The sequence below is a fragment of the Camelina sativa genome, chromosome 13, assembly GCF_030686135.1.
Source record: "Camelina sativa cultivar CO46 ecotype springtype chromosome 13, ASM3068613v1".
Taxonomy (NCBI): domain Eukaryota; kingdom Viridiplantae; phylum Streptophyta; class Magnoliopsida; order Brassicales; family Brassicaceae; genus Camelina; species Camelina sativa.
The window spans coordinates 3,599,796-3,619,101 of NC_141892.1; the positions used below are offsets into that span (position 1 = coordinate 3,599,796).

Sequence of the window (19,306 nt, forward strand, 5' to 3'; positions counted from 1 at the left end):
GTGAGGTATCCATCAATGCTTATGTGAATCAGACCAATGATGATTTTAACGAGTATGCTTCTACCGACCCGGGATTCAAGATCATACTTGCTCCACCAGGTTGTTAATTCCTTGAATCTCTTTTAATACTCGCTTCTTCTTGATATCGATCGGTTTATATATATTTTTTCAACTTATGTGTGCTTCTTCTTGATATCGATTGGTTTATATATATATTTTCAGGAGATAGAGATGCTAGACTTGAGATGCTTCTAGTGGACCTTCTAATCTAGGCAATTGAAAATCGTCCACCTGCAAATTTTATGCTTATCCTTGGGGACATCTTCGTGGGAGATGATGGTTACAGGGAGTTCGTCAAGGCATTTGTCACCTTGAAGGTTGAACGTTACAAGTGTCTCTTGGCACAGCCTCAAAAGTCTATAGTGATGGATTATGCGGTAACGAAATGGCTTTGGAAAAGCCTATCAACTGGAGGAGACCATCTTGACGATGCTGCCCTAAGTGAAAGTTCACAAGGTAATGACAATAATACTTGTATTCTTAACGCTGGAGGAGACCATCTTGATGATGCTGCCCTTAGTGAAAGTTCACAAGGTATTGACAATAATAATTGTATGGTTAGCGCTGGAGGAGACCATCTTGATGATGCTGCCCAAAGCGAAAGTTCACAAGATGTTGACAATAATACTTGTACGGTTACCGCTGGAGGAGACCATCTTGATGATGCTGCCCTTAGTGAAAGTTCACAAGGTATTGACAATAATAATTGTATGGTTAGCGCTGGAAGAGACCATCTTGATGCTGCTGCCCTAAGCAAAATTAAGTTCACAATGTATTGACAATAATACTTGTACGGTTACCACTGGAGGAGACCATCTTGATGATGCTGCCCTTAGTGAAAGTTCACAAGGTATTGACAATAATAATTGTATGGTTAGCGCTGGAAGAGACCATCTTGATGCTGCTGCCCTAAGCAAAAGTAATAATACTTGTACGGTTACCGCTGGAGGAGACCATCTTGATGCTGCTGCCCAAAGCGAAAGTTCACAAGGTATTGACAATAATACTTGTACGGTTAGCGTTGGGGGAGACCATCTTGATGCTGCCCAAAGCCAAAGTTCACAAGGTATTGATAATAATACTTGTATGGTTAGTGCAAGTTCATAAGGTGGCTGTCGTAGCCTTGAAGTAAATTCTTACATGTACTATTGCATAAAACTCGGGTTTCTTCTTGTTTTGAAAGGCTTCTATCCAATACCTCCCTCGGTTAATAAAAACACTGTGAAAGCCGCAACAAGCTCTTCTTGCCGTCCGATAGAAACACGCTCTTCTTGCCGTCCTATAGAAACCATGTCTGAATTCTCCGGTAAGATCTTTCTCTCTATCTATCTATATATATGTTGTTTATTTCCAATCTCCTTGGCCTTCATGAAGCGTTAGATGTGCTTTACCTTTGCTTCATCTCTTGTTTTCCCTATTTCATGCAGACACTAAGAAGACATGTGTTTTCTGGGACGTTGTGGATTGCCCGATGCCTGAAGGTCACGGTGTTAGGGATGTTTCGCAAAACATTAGACAGTCACTAAAGAAATCCGGTTACAACGGTGAGGTATTCATCAAGGCTTATATAAAGCAGACCAATGATGATTTTAACGAGTATGTTTCTACCGACCCCGGATTCGAGCTCATACATGCTGAAGGTTAATTCCTTAAATCTCGTAATACTCTTTTTTTTTTCCTCTCTCGCTCTCTAATACTTATGTATATACAGTATGCTTCTTCTTGATATCGATCGGTTTATATATATATATTTTTTCAGGAGATAGAGTTGCTAGACTTGAGATGCTTCTAGTGGACCTTCTAATCTGGTCAATTAATATTCGTTCACCTGCAAATTATATGCTTATCCTTGGGGACATCTTCGTGGGAGATGATGATGATTACAGTGAGTTTGTCAAGGCATTCGTCCGGTTGGAATGTAGACATTTCACATGTCTCTTGGTACAGCCTCAAAAGTCATTAGTCATGAGAGATTATGTGGTAACAAAATGGTGGCTTTGGAAATACTTATCAACTGGAGTTGACCATCTTGTTGCTGCCCAAAGCGAAAGTTCACAAGGTGTTGACAATACTTGTAGTGCAAGGTAGTTCATAAGGTGTCTGTCTGTGCGTAGCCCTGAAGTCTATCTATGCAGAGAAAAATTGTGGAGCTACTCAGGGTTATTTCTTACTTTTGTTTCGATGTCGGTCTCTTCTCGTCATAGTTTCTCTTTCATTTTATTGCATTAAAACTCGGTTTTGAAAGGCTGCTATCCAATATCTCCCTCTCATGAAAATATATAGTCACAATGGAAGAAAATATTGCATGTGAATGCAGAATAATATATTAAGTTCCCTTTTTTTTTATATAAAGCGGTAGCTCTTGTACTGCGGTTGGATCTTGTTTTTTCCTAAGTCAAAATGAAAGAAACTAGATGTGAATAAAAAAGAAATATTATTGGAGATTGTATAAGTTTTGGTTTAGACTGGTATAGCTTAAATTTCATTGGTTATGTCAACCGGTTAAGTTAGATATGCTTGCTGTGGGGGACATCTCAAAATATATAGGGGATGAGATAGTCTGAGTCTCTGAGATGTGATGGGATTTGGAATGTAAAAATACTCGGGAAGTTTTTTTCTTAATCCGGGATCAGTTATGTTTTTTATAGACTTCCATTGTCATAATATTTCGAAAACAAGCAACACAAAACATTTATATACTCAAACATTAGCATTTTAAATAACCCCTCAAAGTCTCGCACCGCCGCTCCAAACAGATCTAAAACCTAAATTCTCCTCTCTCTCTCTCTCTATCGAGTAGACAAATTCTTGCCGGCCGATCGAAACCATGTTAAAATTCTCCTGTAAGATCTCTATCTATCTATCTGTAACTCGAAATTTGTTTGTTGCCCTTGATGAAGCGTTAGATGTGTTTTATTCTATATATTTTTGTTTTGTTTTGCCTCTCTTCATAACTGTAACTGTATATACATCTCGGCCTCCTAGGCGACGTTAATAAAACAGTTATAATTTGGGACGTGAAGGCATGCCCGATCCCTGAAGGTCTTGACAGTTATGATATTTGGAACAACGTCCAAAAATCCCTATCGAATATTGGGTATCCAACTACACACATTCTAGAATTTAGGGCATATTGTGATTATTTTCTAACGCGTGATAGTAGGCCTAGCGGTCCTTATATTTGGTTGATGCACGCATCTTCAGGTGACTCTAAAGGTGAAGACTCTCTCCCTCTCTCTCCCTCAGTTTTACCATATCTTTTGATGGTCTGCGTTTATATATATATATATATATATATATATATATATATATATTCAGAAGCTGAAGATGAGAGACGTAAAAAGATTTTAGTGGACCTGTTATGCGAGGCAGGCGAAAATCGCTCAAGAATAAACTTGTTGCTGATCATTGGAGACGTGTCAGAACAGACCCAGTTCATGAGGGCTCTTAAGTTTTTGAAAGAGGCGAAGCCCCACAATGTTTTCCTGGCACTCCCTCGTCCTCCATCATCAGAGGATTTGGTTGCAACTGTAAGTGAAGTTTGGCTTTGGGAAACCTTAGCTGTTGGAGGATATCCTATGGGCCATATTCCAAGTGAAGACGATTCTGATTATGATTCTTCTGACGATTAGTCACCAAAGCTCGGACGAAGCATTTTTATCTTATTTGAACAATCTGTTTTTACTAGTTGTTATTCCTCTGTTTAAGTGAAATTCACAAATCTGTTTTACTAGTTGTTATTTCCTCTGTTTCAAGTGAACTAGATTATTATTGTTCTACCAAGATCAAACAACATATTGTGTATTGTAATAGATTATGGTGAAGGAACAAATGGAATGTTTTTTGTTTTTTATTCACATCTAATAATAATTTATTGAGCTGAAGAATGAGACAACAAGTCATGAATCTGAGCAAAATTACCAAAATCTTTATCAAAAGAATAACTGTCTGCATGCTGGGGATGAGGTCTGTGCAGAACAATAAGGGCATTTGAATCTGCGGGAAGCACAGTTCTTGCTGAGTCTAATCACTGACTGCTTGCAAATAACATGACGGCAAGGCATCATCATCATTGGCGGGTTCTCTTTGCTGCTCTCATCTCTACTCACTGGACAAACGAAAACCGAGTGAAACTGTAACTCATTCCCCAGCTCCAGAGGTACCGGGAGCTGTTTCATCTCTTCCCATTCTTCTTTCTTCAGAGCCATTACATCAACCAGTTTTAAAAGCGTCGGTAAGCTCTCTAAACCCGCTGATAAAGCCACTGTCAACGGGGATCTCGACGGCTGATCAAGGAGATGGTAATACTCACTGATTAGCTCTTTGGTTACCTTGTCCCAACTTGATGGAGAAACCATCTCTGCATAAGGACACTTGTCAAGTTTTCCAATCCATATCTGACAAGTCACAAGCTTTTGTATCTCTCGTAGGTGGCCTGAACAGTATCTCGTTAGATGGGTTCTTGCATACTTCATAGCATCATCACGGTTCCCTTCTCTCAACATATCGCAATACTTCAAACTTACGAGTTTGAACTCCATCTCTGAACTCTTTTCCTTCAGCTTTCCTCGGTTGGCAGAGATCCATCTCATTGCTGGCTCAATGTTTCTTCTGAGCTTCATTGACTCAACGATTTGCTTGATTTCAAATGACTGAGATCTAACCTCGGTCTCTTCCTCTTCTCCAGCCTCCTTAACCAAACAGTCACCAACCTCGAACAACCCTTCTCTGTAACAATGCTGGATAAGTATCTTATTCACTAAAGGGATATCGAAACCAATGCTTCTGCAGGCTAGAGATATGTCAGGATGGTAAAAACTCTCAAAAGTCTTCACCAACTTGTCAAGACTCAGTTTCGTTTCCTTTTGTGATCTCTTGAGCTGGATAGTAGGGAGCAGAGCATCAAGCTTTTGCCTCAACTTGGCGAGGACGGATTCAGGTTCTAGACCAACGTTGTTACCTAATTGGATTCGACTCAACGTATCTTGGATTGTATCACAAACAAGATCGATAATATCAAGAGAAACAGAGTGATGCAGTTTCTGTTTCTTAGTAACTCGATCGAATGCATCTTTCACAACAGCAGTCGTCTGATCCATTCCTCCTCTTCTTGATTGATTTAATCAGCTTAAACGTTTCACTACCAAACTGCAAACACACACAATAAATTTTAGACATCTAAATTGGTCATTAACAAAAGACAATACGAATCGATTTCTTTTTTTGCCCTTATAATAATAGTAAGTAAGCAAGAAGATCATAATATTACCAATAAACCCCAAAAGCAATGATAATATTACGAATAAAATTCAGATTTACAATGAAAATTGTAAAACTTGTGTAACAAATCATCAAAAGCAATTTTCGTAAGTAAAATAGAAGACAGAAGGAAAGATGTGGAGTACCTAAAAGGCGACTGAGAATTTCGAAAATTCAGAATCCAAAAGCCATCGTAATTAAGAAGGAACGAAGGGAAACCAAAAAATCCGATTTATGTAATTTCTAAGGAAGATGATTTGGCATTACGAATCAAAATTGTTAAGATTTGGTTTCTGAAAACATGGAACCACTTTTAAAAAATTTTCAATTATTTCACAAACTCTATATTAATGGAGTATATCTTTAAAGAAAATATTAATATATAGGTACGTTTTGACTTAACACAATAACACTAGTGTATAGGTCTGATACTTGGTTTAGTGATGGAGCCTCTATTCGACCGGTTTGGTCGGATCCGGTTATTAAAAAACGTTGTAAAAGCCGCAACACGTTTATTAGCTAAACGATAGCCACGTTCTGAGCACTGCGTTTGCTATATTGTCTTTACTTCTCTTCATTTGCATTTTCTTGGTTTTTAGTTATTACTCTCGACTTCTTTCTTTTGAATATGAGTTTATTTAGTTTCTTCGTTGATCGTCATACTGTTTTATGTTCAAGAAGTGACACTAAGAAGCAGAGAAAATGAGAAACGGCCTAATTAGCTTCCTTGTCTTATTTCTATTGACCATCTCCTCCATTCATGTTGATGCGTCTTCTTTGCTTGTGAAGTATCTTCCTGGTTTTGAAGGTCCTCTTCCTTTTGAGCTCGAGACTGGGTAATAAACAAAAGTTTATCTCTTTATTCTAAAATATGTCTGAGCAGAATCAAAAACACACACAAAATTAAGTAAGAATCCTTAATTAGGTTCTAAGAACATGTCTCTTTCTTATTTTGCATGTGGGTTTTAAAACGAAGATATGTGAGTATTGGTGAATCTGGAGACGTTGAGCTCTTTTACTACTTTGTAAAATCAGAGAGAAATCCAAAAAATGATCCTTTCATGATCTGGCTCACTGGTGGCCCTGGCTGCAGCTCCATCTGTGGATTGCTTTTTGCCAACGGTAACAAATCTTTTATTTTGTATTATTATGTAAATCACTAATGGCTCTAATGTTACCGCCTTAGTTTGGATGGTTAAGACAAGTGTTCAAGTTGAAATTTTACTGTTTGTCTTTCTTAGGTCCTTTAGCTTTTAAAGGGGATGAGTATAATGGAACAGTGCCTCCTTTAGAGTTAACATCTTTTTCATGGACAAAGGTTAAGACAGAGATTACTCTATTTTTTATTATTATAGTTCTCTCTCTGAAAAGAGTTACATTCTGAATTTCTATTTACTCAATTGTTTTGCAGGTGGCTAACATTTTGTATTTGGAATCTCCTGCTGGCTCTGGATATTCTTATGCGAGAACTCGGCGTGCTTTTGAGTCTAGCGACACCAAACAAATTAACCAAATTGATCAGTTTCGTAGGAGTGTTAAGTGTTCTTTTTGCTCTGTTCTTGTGTTGGTTATTTTTTTTTACTTTCCCTCTAAACTGTTTTTAGTGTGATTACTTGCAGTGGTTTGTGGATCACCCGGAGTTTATATCGAGTCCATTTTACGTTGGTGGAGATTCATTTTCTGGGTTTATTGTTCCAGGGGTTGTTCAACAGATTTCTCTTGGTAGCCTTTTTTAATCACCATGCACATTCCATAGTTTTGGTATCTTTGAGTTAAAAGCTTACAATCACAATATGAAAACAGGAAATGAGAAAGGCCTCACACCACTCATAAATATTCAGGTGTTTAAACAGTCTATTCACTCAATCATATGGATATATACGGCGATAAGAATATGTCTTCTACTAACACACATTCCTAAATTATGAGCAGGGTATGTTCTTGGAAACCCTTTGACAGATAGAAACCTAGAATCTAACTACAGAGTTTCATTTGCTCATGGGATGGGACTTATTTCAGATGAGCTCTTTGAGGTACTCTTTTATCTTCATCAATCATCATATATGATTGTTGAGACATTAAGTTAAGAGTCTTTTTTCACTACTTTTTTGTGTGCAAGACATTAAGTTATAATCTTTTTTCACTACTCTTTTTTTCTTGGCAGTCACTTGAAAGAAGTTGTGAAGGCAAATTCTTCAACGTAGACCCAAGTAATGCAAGATGCTCAAATAATCTTCAAACATATGACCATGTAAAGACTTTTATACTGCACACATCACTTGTGTATCTAGCTTCTTTGATTGTGCTTTCAAAGACTAATTGTCTCATTGCTTTCTGAGTTCATAGTGTATGTCAGAGATATACGCAGAGCATATATTGTTACGAAACTGCGAAGTAGATTACGTCATACCAGAAACACTACAAACCATATCAAACATCAGAACCGATAGAAGAAGAGTACTGAAGGAGTTTTCAAGAAATGATTCATCATCATTGCCACCACCTAGCTGCTTTGTAACAATTCTCTCTTTACGTCCTTCATTTTTTTCAATATTGATGGGTTTGAAGAGTTCTAACATTTTATTTGTCTTCTCAGACTTATAAGTATTTTCTGTCTGCCTTTTGGGCGAACGATGAAAATGTACGCAAAGCTCTAGGCGTGAAGAAGGTACCTTACCTACCTATGTGAATTCTATAAGTTTTTTGGTTGGTTCTATTATACAAAACATAATAAAATCCACACAAACTCATTACTAATGTGATGCAGGAAGTAGGAAAATGGAATCGATGCAACATCCAAAACATACCATATACGTTTCAAATTTTCAATGCATTTCCGTATCACGTGAACATAAGTCGTATAGGCTTTCGCTCTCTCATTTACAGGCAAGATTCTTTGATATTGCCAAACTAGTTGTTTTTTTTTTATGTATCTTTATAATTTAACAAACTCATGTATTTGGAGGTTTTGGAACAGTGGTGATCATGATTCTATGGTACCTTTCTCTTCAACTCAAGCATGGATCAGAGCTCTCAACTATTCCATTGTTGATGACTGGAGACCTTGGATGATGAGTAGCAATCAAGTTGCTGGGTAAACAAAAAACCATTGTTTCAAACTCCAATCTCTTCAAGATTATCTTTAAAGACACACTGTTTACATCCGTGTTTGTAGATATACAAGAACTTACGCGAATAAGATGACATTTGCAACCATCAAGGTTAAACCCTTTCATTCTTGTACTGTCCAAAGTTTCTGAAGGAAAAACAAAAAGTCATGTAGAGTGCTTTTATTGTGTGGTGTACAGGGAGGAGGGCACACAGCGGAGTACAATCCAGATCAATCCGCAGTTATGTTCAGAAGATGGATTGATGGAGAACCTCTCTGAACATTCTCACTCACTTCTCTCTTTGTTGTTTGTTTGATAATATCCGGTAAAAATTGCAATTTTGCCACATGTTGTTCTGTAATCGAAATAGCTCACGTACTGTCCATGTTTTGGAGATGTCCGTTACTCACTTAAACAAGTTACCACGCCAACCCTCTGAAGCTTAAAACTTTTAAACATTGTGTTGCACTCTAAACTGAGAAGCTCTGTTTCATGGCAAGTCACAGACCCTGTTTCATGTTCCAATTAAATATTTCCAAAGCAGTATGTCATTTTATTACTTCTCAGTCATCAATGGTGAAATACAAAAAACCCAATTTCTAGATCCCAATTGAAAGAAAAACAAGAATGATATTGGACTCTTGACTCTGTTTATTATTCAACTTCAGAAGTGGACATTGCAAGATATGTTCAGTAAAGGGAAAGCTCTCCAGCATCAACTGTTCTCTTCACAAGTTTAGCCCATGATTCATTTGTTTCATGGATGATCTTCAAAGCATATTCCTGTATAGATAGCTCCCTCTCAGTTATAGTACCAAACATAAAGCATCACCACTAGAGAAGATAAAGTAGAAAGAAGAACTTACTTTGTTTGCTGGTTTGTCTCCAAGACCAAATCTGTTAGCAGGCTTTCCATCTGGGATCTTGTAGTCTCTAAACCAGTCTCTAATGGCTGTTAGTGTACCCTGCTCACCAGATTTAGGGTCAGAAACCAAAAATTCATGTACTTTGTTTTTGCATAAACGTATGGGGACTTGTTTCTAATACTAGATTAGCTCGTACCGGGAAATGTTTCTCAACATCTTCGACATCATTCACAAGATGAGCTTTTGGGTCATCCAAAGAAATGGCAACAATCTTCCAGTCTAGCTCTCCTTCATCAATCATAGCTAAAGCAGCCAAAGGCTTGATTTTAAGAATATCTCCTATCTTCCTTTGGGTTTCACCAATCTCAACAACATCAACTACAAATCCAAACCAAGAATAAGCACACTCTTGTTTGTTCCAGAGTGATATCATTTTCCATTACATAAACAGACTACCACAGTTTCACCTGGATCGTTATCCCCAAAACATCCTTCAACTTCAGAATTTGCATGAGAAGGATCTTCCCATGTCTGTGGAAGCAACCCATAGTTCCAGTTTATGTTGTACCTGGACAAAATCCAGTAGTGTTAATCACTGAGGAGATAAGATTGATTGTCATCAATGGATGCTGAAGCCTCTAAAAAGTTTTAGCTTAGGAAAAAGCAAAACTCAAGAAAGAGAAAGCTATACACTTACGGATAATATCTGAGCTTGCCCTTCTTAGTGTCTTGCTTAATAGGAGTGAAATCTTCATCAGTAGCAACCTCCATTTTAGCTTTCGACTCTTTAGGTATTTCAACTATAAAGTTAAAAACTCCATCTCCTAAGGTCAATGGTACATCATGCCATGGAGAAACCTATACACAAAATGCACACAATCCTTATCCAGCCTTTAAAACAGAACAGAGTGATAAACCAAAAGCATTTCAATAATCATTCAAATTGTAAATATTTAGAAACATTGCTCGCAATCCCAGAGAAAACTAAATCTAACCACAAGAGTGTGATTTATATATCCAAACCTCAGAATTTAGGTTAGCAGACCAATCAATTTCCTCAAATTGTGTCCTAGTGACCAACCTCAAAAAGCTTAACAGAGTGATGAACCAAAAGCATACCAAAGCAAATTCACAATGTAGATCTTTAGATCATCGACAGCAATCTCAAAGAATACAATTTTAATTATGATGCGTCTATGAGTGCACAAATCTAACCACAAGAGTATTCAAAAATAACAATGTGAAAGACCCCAAAAAAAAACTCAACACTTCTCCCCAGTAAACCAAGCTTTTGACTTTGAAAACAGAGAGACACAAACGGAGAAAGTTAGAAAGAGTAATAAAAGTTACCTTCTTTCCAGAACCATCGAGGAAGAAAACACGATAATCTAAGGATTCGGGTGGACCTTCTTCTTGAACCTTCACCTGAGGGTTGTAAATGGCACTGCAGGAGAAGGGTCTCTTGGATTTCAACACCAAAGCTCTTCTGCTGAAACAGAGAGCGCCAAATCCGCCGCAAGGTCTCTTAGCCGGCAGAGCGAAAGCTCGTTTGGCGAGGAAACAAGAGGTGGTTTGGGTTACGGCCGTGGCTGCAGTTATCACTCTAGTAGCCGCCATTATTGTAGAAAAGATTGAAGAAAGTAATGGCCTTTCGTTTTACTCTCTCTCCCTGGCTCCTTTATTCTCTCTTCTCTCACCAAAAACAAAAAAAAAAAAAAAACAAAAGATTATACAAAAACCAAAATAAACGAAGCGAATAGATCACGTGGGGTTCTGTAGAGTAGAGTAGGTATGACCAACTTTAGTAATACCGTTATAAATAATTAAAACTGTGGAAACATAAATGTAAAGGTTTCGTGGTGTAGTTGGTTATCACGTCAGTCTAACACACTGAAGGTCTTTCGAACCCGGGCGAAGCCATTTTTTTTTTGCATTGTTTTTTTTTTGATTCGAATCTTAAGATGTGTGATCAACTTTTGTGTCACCAAAGCCTTAAAACCTTCTCTCAACAGTTTCTAAAGATTGGTTTAGGATCATCGAAATACATAGATAAGCCACGTTGCAAAAGGTCACATAGTACAACACAAACTGATAAGGAATTTACAAAGTTGGAGAAGTAGATGGAGACAGAGGACAGGCATGATGATGAGTACATTATCAAATATATTAGGGAAAATGATCTTATTGTGTCTCTCTGATTATTATCTCAGATTCATTTTCTGATGAATTCAACACCTTTCTGAATACTTCCAGCTAGTTCTTCTTTTGCTTTCTCCAGACCAATCCTGTAAAAAGAAAAGGAAATCAATATAAAGGTAACTCTCTCACTTTCTTATCTGAGACAAGTATATTAGAAGAGATGATGAGTTATGTTTCCAACCTTTCGTATTCGTTCAAGGGTCCAAGCTGATACACTTCCTCTGCTCCTGTACGGCCAAGGCGCACTTTGGTTGCGAAGAAAGCTAACTCTGTCACCTGTGATGAATTGCCATTACACAAGTCAAATGCATTGAAATAATGAAAGAGAGTGAAGTGTTTTCGTTAAAATATGAATACAATTGAATAGTCTTTTCAAGATTTACCTGAGAAGCAACAAAAGAGCACTCTATGACATTTGCATCTCCTCTTAACCCGCGAAGGCAAGCATCTGCAAACTTGGATGCAGCATATGCCTGTAGTAGTAATAGTATATTTAAATGGATTCAGGACACTGTTCAGGGAAAAACAAGTGTTTACGATGATGTCTTAAAATGAATCGGTTTGGTTTTACCATTGAAAGTGTTGCAGATCCAGCTCCAGCTTTTGCCTCCACAACTTCAGTTCCACCATTCTGAATTCGGTTTGTGAGATACTCAATTTCTTGAGGTGTGAAGCTGCTAGGAGGTTTAACCTTAGGAGAAAAAAAGATTAAGCAAAACCATCAATTAGCAGATAAGCTGATGCAATGGAAACGACTTGTAATTTCTATTTATATGAAACCTGTGACAATAGTGGCAAGATTGTGACTCCGGCGTGTCCCCCAACGACTGGTACATCAACTTCTCTTGGATCAAGGCCAAGAACTTCTGCCTGCACAAGATTGAAAATATCCACTAAGTGATTGAAAATTCAAGAAAAGTAAAAGCCATATGAAGTGAAGAATCACATTATTACCACAAAGGTGTTGGCACGAGCAACATCGAGTGTAGTAACTCCAAGGAGCTTCTTAGGATCATAAGTTCCAGCTTTCTTGAAAACCTCAGCGGCAATGGGGACAGTAGAGTTCACAGGGTTGCTGATCAAGTTGACAATAGCATTAGGACAGCATTTTGATACACCTTCACATAGTGTCTTAACAATCCCAGCATTGATTTTAAACAGATCATCGCGGGTCATCCCTGGTTTCCTCGGTATACCGGCTGGTATGATCACAAGATCCATACCCGTTAGTGCGTCCTCAAGCTGCTTCGGTCCCAAGAAACCGCGGACCTAATTGAATCAAACCAACCAAGAAGGGTCATTACTCTGTGCTCATTCATTAGCAAGAAGAAGTAATCTTATGTGAAGTTTCCAAAGTTGAGAGGTTCTTCTTACAACAGCTCCAGTGTCCATATGACTGACGTCTGCTGTAACGCCAGGAGCATTGACAACATCGTAGAGATGAAGTAAAGAGACAAGAGGGTTCATCTTCATCAGCAAAGATAAAGATTGTCCAATCCCACCTGCAGCTCCAAGAATTGCTACATTGAATCCTGGATTCCCACCTTTTGCTCTGCAGTTTTCTCTTCCCAATACCGAGTTCTTTGCTTCCATCTAAACAAGAAGGAAGGAAAAAAAAATCACTTTCAGTCCTACAAGGCTTCATTGGAAACAAAAACAAATTGATCTCTCTTACTCTCTACTCTCTACTGGCATCAGAAATCTTCAGTTACTAGAAATAAAAACTACACTAGTAAAAACGAACGTCAAGTTCGTAACTGAACTAAAGTTTGAGTCTTAATGACTAATCACTTTTTTTTAAGAGTGAATACAAATTATTATTGCTTGTTTTAGAACAACCAATGTTTAATGAACCAAATAAGGTAACTTGACTTAGAAGGTTGAATAGTAAATAAAACCTGAAGAGTGGAAGAAGGTTGAAGATGAGCTGAAATCATAGCAATCCTCTGGTTGGCATCTCCACGAAACTCCATTCTTGTGTTCCTCTGTTTGCTCTCGTTACAAAGCTGTTAAAAGAGTTTTAATTTGTATGTTAGAGAAGAGAGAAGATGGGGACTAGATTGAATGATTATGACGTTAAGTATTTTGTAATATTTGATAATTTTGTGTGGAAACAAAATGTTGTTCATTTTGTTTTTTTGTAGGAAGCCTTCCTTATCCCTTTATCTTCAAGTTGTTCTCTCGTCTCCTTCACCGTTGTGGCTCTCAATTTTTCGGTACAAAAATAGGTTTTAACATTGAAGCTATAAAATTATAGTAAATTTGGGTTCGACAATTGTATTGGCGATTGTAAATAAGCCCACTAAAGGCCCATAAGTGGAGAAGATAGTTTAGAAAGTGGTTTGACCAAGAAACAAGACTTTGGGTTTTGACTTTTGAGTCATCGGTTTAGATGACAAAGAGTAACATAACCGGGTACATACAGAAAAACCAAGCAAACCAAAACGGCCCAAAAAATGCAGAGAATCCCCACGTAGTATACTACTCCCTCTCTTTCAAAATATAGCATGTTTTAGTGAAAACATGCATATTAAGAAATAGTTACTTTTAAAAAGTTTAACCAATCATATACAAGTCTGCTTAATATAAAATATAAGTTTAATCTAAAAGCTGCATAAAAAATTAGAAACATCCTATATTATGAAACATAAATACTTCTCTAAACATTCTATATTATAAAACGGATATGAAACGGAGGAAGTACTATTTTACACACAGGTCTTTGCTGAGAAGGGGTGACATTTTTACCAAACCACCAATGGCTTTCAGTTTCGACCCATGGAGCCACCAAGTAAAGACATTACTAGCCCACCACCGTGAACTCTCTCCTCCGGAACCATAAAGTCAAAGATGTTTGTTTCTCCTCCATTTGAATTACTTGGAGATTTCATTGACGAAGGTACAAGAACCTGCATTGGTATCATCATCTTTTTCTTCTTCTGTCTATTCTCAAACTGTATTCTATCAACAGACTCAGTACAGTCGGAGACGGCGCTAGCTCCAGATTGAGAATGATGAGAAGCAGAGCCAACAACAAGGCCACTAAACAGTCCCGGTCCAATTAAACCGCTCTTGGTTCCATCTCCTTTCTCCCGAGACATAACAGTGTTATGCGCAGCACATAAACCGCTTTTGCCTCTAGCAAACTTCTCGCATTTTCCATCTTCCCAAGAACATCTTTTCCCACCACCGTGAGCTTTACAGAAATCAGTACTACCTTGAGCACTCTTCTCACAATCAACAATCTTACAACGTTTCCCACCACCATGCTTAACACAACAGTCAGTGCGACCACGCGCACTCTTTGTACACCCCGCTACAGCACATCTTTTCCCACCACCATGAGCAACACAGAAGTTAGTTCCACCATGTACGCTTTTAGAGCAAATCCCACCTCCATCTGCGAGACAGCGTTTCCCACCTCCGTGTGCTTTGCACAGAGGAGTACTCCCTTCTGCTCCTTTGCTACATCCTGAAAATATGCAGCGTTTTCCTCCTCCATGTGCTTTACAGTAGTTAGTACTTCCTTGAGCTCCTTTCTCACAACCTGAAATAAACTGACATCGTTTTCCACCACCATGGGATATACAAAGACCAGCTTGTCCTTCAGCACTTCGTGTACAGCTTTCGATATTACATCTTTTGCCACCACCGTGTTTGATGCAGAGGCCCGATCTGCCACGTGCTGCTTTGTCACATCCTTCAGGGAACTCACAACGTCTTCCACCACCATGAGATATGCAGAAATCGGTTTTTCCTTCGGCGCTCTTGGTGCATCCCAAGTGCTCACATCTGTTCCCTCCACCATGGGTTTTGCAAAAAGTGGTTTTACTCTCTGCACCTTTGTTGCAGCCTGGTTTCTGACATCTCTGTCCTCCTCCATGGCTGATGCATAGTCCTGATGCTCCTCGAGCTCCTTTCACACATCCCATGAATTTGCACTTCCTCGGATTGCTACTCCTCTGCTGTACAGAGAACGTTGATGGCTCTAGGCTCACTTGTGAATGTATGCCGGTTCCAATATGATTAAGTTGTTCCCTCTGTGAAGGACTATTGACATTTGAATCTAACAGAAGTGATGGCATGTAGCCACCTGATCTCTTTGCAGAAGTAGAACCTTCATCAATAACAGGAATCACACGTTGTCGACCATCATTGATAGTATCTCGGGGCATAGTAAAATCTGTATATGTAGACAACGAACAATCAAGTCCGCTGAAAGTGTCTATGCTTACAGCAGGAAGACCAAGTTGTAGAGCTGAATCACCGAGTTGTTGAGTGAATCCAGAAGCAGGATCTTTGTTATTGTTATTAACACTAAAACAATATGAAGATGAAGTTGGACCCAATCCAAGAACCAACCGGCAGCCATCATCAGTGCAATTAGAAACATTGGAACAAAAATAGTTTTGAGAACCCCGAAGGCACTTCAGGCTAAGATCGGTGTCACCCATATCAATGTTGGTGTCACTAGAGAGATGAGCTACACCGTCGTTCAAATTCATATGAAAACTAATAAGGATATAGATAAAAGAGAACTCCCCAAAAACTACCACTTAGCACATCACACGTGTAGTTATAAGCATATATTGGAGCAACTTGAGAGATGAATAACTTCCGCCAGTAACAAATCCCGATGTATCTGCCCTGTCCATCTTCAACAATGGGAAAGCAGAACTATTCTGCTAGTGTAACACCGTAAACCGAAGAATGTTTGTTGGAGATTATCAGGTTCTGCAGAAGAGCAATGATCTTTGTTGGAAGTTGTCCACGGGACTGAAAAAAAATACAGTAAGCATGCAACTTGAGAGTTAAGGAGATGCAAGAAGAGCAAAGAACATTGTAATTATTGAATGCAATTTAACAGGCGAAGAAAAAGTGAATGTGAACTGAGACAAAGAACAATCAAGGGCACTATATTCATTAAGCATTTGAAGTTAGGAGCACAAGTTTGGAAGCTAAGTACTCAGCCTGAGACAGGAACCAAGTACCAACCAAATGATTTTTGGATGAAAATTGCAGCAGTAAGGTGAGATGTGACTGTACATCTTTACTCGAATTCACAAAATAAAAGATTTGGGCAATGGTGATCAATGATATCATCACAAAGTCTAAAGTCAAGGTTTTTTTTTGTTTGTAATATAATATTTGATTAGAATCATGATTGAAGATCCAAACATAAGACCCCAAAATCTGAGAAAATATTTGTTTCTCAAAGGTTTGACTTGGAAAAATGACTACTGAAAAAGCACGAGAGAACACCAGAAATGATGAGCTCATCCTAGTATCAGCAAGTTTATGAACAAGTCAATAAACAAAAGAACAAGAAAAAAAACCTAAACCACAATTTGGGGAAGATCTATAAAAAAGATAGTTTCATTATGTAATTCTGAGTCTCTGCATACTTCACATAACAAAGATGTCATAAACCAAAACTGAAGACAAAACCAAGTCTAAAGATAGAATCAAAATAAAACACCTAAACTGAAAGTGACGATTGAAGAACAAGTGGTGAGAATAATTAAAAATCAGAGAGGTTAATTTCACAAAACAAAACAGTCATGCATTATAAAACAAGTCATGAACTACGATCAAGCAAATCAATGAAAAATCCAGAAGAAAATTATTAGATGCACAGTAAGGGAGAACAGAAAGAATCAAAGAACAGAATTCAAAACCTGGTGGATCTGCAACTCGGGCTCCAGATAGAAATCGAAAGGAGAAAACAAGAAGAAAATTTCAGAAACAGGTGTCCCAAGAAAGAAGACAAATATTGGCAAAAAAATGATAGTGTCATTATTATAAGCCAATGGAGACTATGTGAGACGAGTCAGGTTTTGTCTTCGACTTGGAAAACCTAAACTACCCTCAGTCTTTGTCGGAATCTGATTGGGCAGAAGAAAGAAAAATTGCTTTTTCTTGGTTTGCTACCTTCATGATACAAACAAAAACTTGTAATGGAACATTAACTTTTGGGTCAATCACGAAAATTGTATAGATTCTTTCTAATAATATCTACAGTTTTCCATTCATAACTTTTATAAAAGCAAAAACAAAAAAGATAACAATAAGAATTGGGACAATCAATCACAATGATTCTCTGGATGCTTTGAATATATATTGACATCAAAGAGTTGTATCAAAAGTCTAATACACAGTACAAATAGTGATCAGTGTTTTCATTTGAAGAATCAGAATGTAAAAACTATTTAAATTCATATTGACTAGTAAATTCCTCTACACGAGTATATAATGTATGATCATCTCACCTTTTTAGCAAGATAGCGATTAGGCTTCTTGCTTCTTCGCTTTGGTATCATCCAAAACTCCAACAAGGCATTTCTCAAGTAAGATATCAAAATTGACCCAAGCATGGTATTTGTTGAACAATAGCGTACCGTCTCTTCCAACCGCTTTCATCAGCATATCGACACCTCCAGGATGAAAATTCATATAAGGCGATATGTTGTACACGCGACCTTTCAAAACAGTCCACATTGAATCTCCTGATTTGTGCTTCTTTACTTCATCCATTGGAATAAGCCTCCTGTTTGACTCTCCCTTCAAGCCTACAAAACACATTGCCAAGTTTCATGTATGTAACACATCAAAATGTGATTTAGAAAAAGAAGACTAACAAAGCAATCCATTTGTTTACCTGCAAGATCAGGATGTGTTCGTGCAAGTTTCATCCAATCCATTTGGCTATAACCCTTCTCAAAGGGAACTTTGGTACGAGTTATAGGCTTTCTAGCTGGAGTTTTGAAAGTCTCAGATGAATCATTGGACGGCTTTTTCGAAGATGAAGAAGAATCAATCACTGTAAAAGACAAAGAACCTATTGTCTCTTCCTTTGGAGGAAGTGACTTGTCTTTCCAAATAAGACCATTGCTTTGTTGATCTAATCCATCTTTAAGGGTAATATTTCCCACATCTGATGCAAGTTCTTTTGCCTCAAGAACAACTTCACTATCTGGTGACGGAACCTTCAAAAAATGGAACAAACCAAGAATATCAAAATCATCAATTCTAAAACTTTCATGTTTCTATAAACTCAAGTCCTCAAGAAAAAGAGTCAAAAACTTACCTTTGAGAATGTGAATTCATCATCTCTAGTAGTATCCATCTTTGAGCTACACAACTGAGCTTCAAGCAATTAGTTTCAAAACAATCTGCACCCAAATAACAGAACAATTTGTATCGGTTAGAAAAGAACTAAGAGGAAGAAGACGAAGATCTACAACAAAGACTCATCATTTCTCTCCGCAAACTTCACATATCAAATACGATAGTTATAGACAAAACAAAAGTGTAAAGATGCCAAATTTTATTTTTAGGGACTATTGGGTAAAAAAAATTAATAGCTCAGAGAAAGTAAATAGCATATAACCTTAAAACGAGCATGGAGAGAATAAGTGGTGGGAATTCTTAAAGTCAGAAACTTTATGCAATTCCTGATTCATGTTTCCACCATATCAAGCAATCATCAATTACGACCCAGAAACACACACAACAAAAAGAAGTAGGGAATTCAGATGTACGGTGAATTAAACTAATAATTGAATTGAAAAACCTGGTGGATCTGAGAAAAAAGAAATCGACTCGAGCTCCAACCAAAGAGAGTCGAAGGAGAAACAAAGACCAGTGACGACCAAAGAGCCAAGAGAGATCTCTGTATTGGCAAAAATGAATATGTTCTTCCCTGGAGGCTGGTGGATTCAATATACCAAATTCGACTCGGTCCAATTCGGGTTTATTTTGGTTTAAATTTAATAATAGAATCAAAAATAGTACAATCTGAACTGAAACCGA

General features: G+C 37.8%; 6 protein-coding genes, 1 long non-coding RNA gene and 1 pseudogene across 13 annotated transcripts; 3 read left to right on the forward strand and 5 right to left on the reverse strand.

The window, feature by feature from the left end:
• The first annotated feature begins 930 nt into the window (after positions 1 to 930).
• LOC104734959 (uncharacterized) lies at positions 931 to 2,429 on the forward strand. Its single transcript, XM_019234406.2, has 4 exons — positions 931 to 1,126; positions 1,244 to 1,366; positions 1,488 to 1,700; positions 1,820 to 2,429. Exons 1-4 carry the CDS (start codon positions 931 to 933, stop codon positions 2,146 to 2,148), a joined length of 861 nt encoding a protein of 286 aa, XP_019089951.1. The 3' UTR covers positions 2,149 to 2,429.
• Positions 2,430 to 2,743: 314 nt separating this feature from the next.
• On the forward strand, positions 2,744 to 3,742 carry LOC147929174 (uncharacterized). The gene is made up of 3 exons (XR_015577338.1): positions 2,744 to 2,903; positions 3,046 to 3,276; positions 3,379 to 3,742. It is a non-coding gene; the product is annotated as an uncharacterized LOC147929174 (long non-coding RNA).
• A 138-nt stretch (positions 3,743 to 3,880) lies between these two features.
• On the reverse strand, positions 3,881 to 5,671 carry LOC104734960 (protein RMD5 homolog pseudogene; annotated as a pseudogene). The gene is made up of 2 exons (XR_015578819.1): positions 5,466 to 5,671; positions 3,881 to 5,208 (listed from the first exon to the last, which is right to left on the reverse strand). The product of XR_015578819.1 is annotated as a protein RMD5 homolog pseudogene (transcript).
• A 249-nt stretch (positions 5,672 to 5,920) lies between these two features.
• Positions 5,921 to 8,904, forward strand: LOC104734962 (serine carboxypeptidase-like 19). Of its 2 annotated transcripts, XM_010454660.3 has the most exons (14): positions 5,921 to 6,155; positions 6,296 to 6,441; positions 6,561 to 6,637; positions 6,731 to 6,853; positions 6,939 to 7,041; positions 7,123 to 7,159; positions 7,250 to 7,352; positions 7,484 to 7,570; positions 7,666 to 7,833; positions 7,916 to 7,987; positions 8,087 to 8,205; positions 8,297 to 8,413; positions 8,495 to 8,540; positions 8,628 to 8,860. In XM_010454660.3, the coding sequence occupies exons 1-14, from the start codon at positions 6,022 to 6,024 to the stop codon at positions 8,706 to 8,708; spliced, it is 1,413 nt and encodes a 470-aa protein (XP_010452962.2). In that variant the 5' UTR covers positions 5,921 to 6,021; the 3' UTR covers positions 8,709 to 8,860. The 2 variants fall into 2 exon arrangements, with proteins under 2 accessions (XP_010452962.2, XP_087337214.1); XM_087481088.1 differs by lacking the exons at positions 5,921 to 6,155; positions 6,296 to 6,441; positions 6,561 to 6,637; positions 6,731 to 6,853 and having other exon boundaries at positions 6,928 to 7,041; positions 7,123 to 7,160; positions 7,252 to 7,352; positions 8,628 to 8,904.
• Positions 8,905 to 8,959: 55 nt separating this feature from the next.
• Positions 8,960 to 11,112, reverse strand: LOC104734961 (soluble inorganic pyrophosphatase 6, chloroplastic). The gene is made up of 6 exons (XM_010454659.3): positions 10,646 to 11,112; positions 9,993 to 10,153; positions 9,763 to 9,863; positions 9,492 to 9,673; positions 9,296 to 9,394; positions 8,960 to 9,212 (listed from the first exon to the last, which is right to left on the reverse strand). Exons 1-6 carry the CDS (start codon positions 10,910 to 10,912, stop codon positions 9,120 to 9,122), a joined length of 903 nt encoding a protein of 300 aa, XP_010452961.1. The 5' UTR covers positions 10,913 to 11,112; the 3' UTR covers positions 8,960 to 9,119.
• A 209-nt stretch (positions 11,113 to 11,321) lies between these two features.
• Positions 11,322 to 13,836, reverse strand: LOC104734963 (malate dehydrogenase 2, peroxisomal). Its single transcript, XM_010454661.3, has 8 exons — positions 13,393 to 13,836; positions 12,869 to 13,087; positions 12,449 to 12,763; positions 12,275 to 12,364; positions 12,066 to 12,185; positions 11,878 to 11,967; positions 11,676 to 11,770; positions 11,322 to 11,580 (listed from the first exon to the last, which is right to left on the reverse strand). The coding sequence occupies exons 1-8, from the start codon at positions 13,465 to 13,467 to the stop codon at positions 11,508 to 11,510; spliced, it is 1,077 nt and encodes a 358-aa protein (XP_010452963.1). The 5' UTR covers positions 13,468 to 13,836; the 3' UTR covers positions 11,322 to 11,507.
• Positions 13,837 to 14,029: 193 nt separating this feature from the next.
• On the reverse strand, positions 14,030 to 15,999 carry LOC104734965 (uncharacterized). The gene has a single exon (XM_019235022.2). It carries the CDS (start codon positions 15,997 to 15,999, stop codon positions 14,260 to 14,262), a length of 1,740 nt encoding a protein of 579 aa, XP_019090567.2. The 3' UTR covers positions 14,030 to 14,259.
• Positions 14,030 to 19,238, reverse strand: LOC104734966 (cytochrome b5 domain-containing protein RLF). 5 transcript variants are annotated; one of them, XM_087481091.1, is made up of 5 exons: positions 19,068 to 19,188; positions 18,582 to 18,666; positions 18,153 to 18,480; positions 17,764 to 18,063; positions 14,030 to 16,270 (listed from the first exon to the last, which is right to left on the reverse strand). In XM_087481091.1, the coding sequence occupies exons 2-4, from the start codon at positions 18,618 to 18,620 to the stop codon at positions 17,783 to 17,785; spliced, it is 648 nt and encodes a 215-aa protein (XP_087337217.1). In that variant the 5' UTR covers positions 18,621 to 18,666; positions 19,068 to 19,188; the 3' UTR covers positions 14,030 to 16,270; positions 17,764 to 17,782. The 5 variants fall into 5 exon arrangements, with proteins under 5 accessions (XP_087337217.1, XP_019090568.1, XP_087337218.1 ...); XM_019235023.2 differs by having other exon boundaries at positions 18,885 to 19,188; XM_087481092.1 differs by lacking the exon at positions 14,030 to 16,270 and adding an exon at positions 18,885 to 18,948 and having other exon boundaries at positions 17,569 to 18,063.
• Between the last annotated feature and the right edge of the window lie 68 nt (positions 19,239 to 19,306).

Coding starts and splice junctions, on each gene's coding strand:
- LOC104734961 (XM_010454659.3), bottom strand. CDS start 10,912: ATGGCGGCTACTAGAGTGATAACTGCAGCCACGGCCGTAACCCAAACC. Junction 9,674..9,762: donor TTTTGGGGATAACGATCCAG/GTGAAACTGTGG, acceptor TTGGATTTGTAG/TTGATGTTGTTGAGATTGGT. Junction 9,395..9,491: donor ATGTTGAGAAACATTTCCCG/GTACGAGCTAAT, acceptor TCTGGTGAGCAG/GGTACACTAACAGCCATTAG.
- LOC104734966 (XM_087481091.1), bottom strand. CDS start 18,620: ATGGATACTACTAGAGATGATGAATTCACATTCTCAAAG. Junction 18,481..18,581: donor ATGAATTCACATTCTCAAAG/GTAAGTTTTTGA, acceptor CATTTTTTGAAG/GTTCCGTCACCAGATAGTGA. Junction 18,064..18,152: donor AACACATCCTGATCTTGCAG/GTAAACAAATGG, acceptor TGTGTTTTGTAG/GCTTGAAGGGAGAGTCAAAC.
- LOC104734962 (XM_010454660.3), top strand. CDS start 6,022: ATGAGAAACGGCCTAATTAGCTTCCTTGTCTTATTTCTATTGACCATC. Junction 7,571..7,665: donor ATCTTCAAACATATGACCAT/GTAAAGACTTTT, acceptor CTGAGTTCATAG/TGTATGTCAGAGATATACGC. Junction 8,541..8,627: donor TGACATTTGCAACCATCAAG/GTTAAACCCTTT, acceptor TGTGGTGTACAG/GGAGGAGGGCACACAGCGGA.
- LOC104734965 (XM_019235022.2), bottom strand. CDS start 15,999: ATGAATTTGAACGACGGTGTAGCTCATCTCTCTAGTGACACCAACATT.
- LOC104734959 (XM_019234406.2), top strand. CDS start 931: ATGGTTAGCGCTGGAAGAGACCATCTTGATGCTGCTGCCCTAAGCAAA. Junction 1,367..1,487: donor AACCATGTCTGAATTCTCCG/GTAAGATCTTTC, acceptor TATTTCATGCAG/ACACTAAGAAGACATGTGTT. Junction 1,701..1,819: donor CGAGCTCATACATGCTGAAG/GTTAATTCCTTA, acceptor ATATTTTTTCAG/GAGATAGAGTTGCTAGACTT.
- LOC104734963 (XM_010454661.3), bottom strand. CDS start 13,467: ATGGAGTTTCGTGGAGATGCCAACCAGAGGATTGCTATGATTTCAGCT. Junction 12,764..12,868: donor ATATGGACACTGGAGCTGTT/GTAAGAAGAACC, acceptor TGATTCAATTAG/GTCCGCGGTTTCTTGGGACC. Junction 12,186..12,274: donor TCTTGCCACTATTGTCACAG/GTTTCATATAAA, acceptor TTTTCTCCTAAG/GTTAAACCTCCTAGCAGCTT.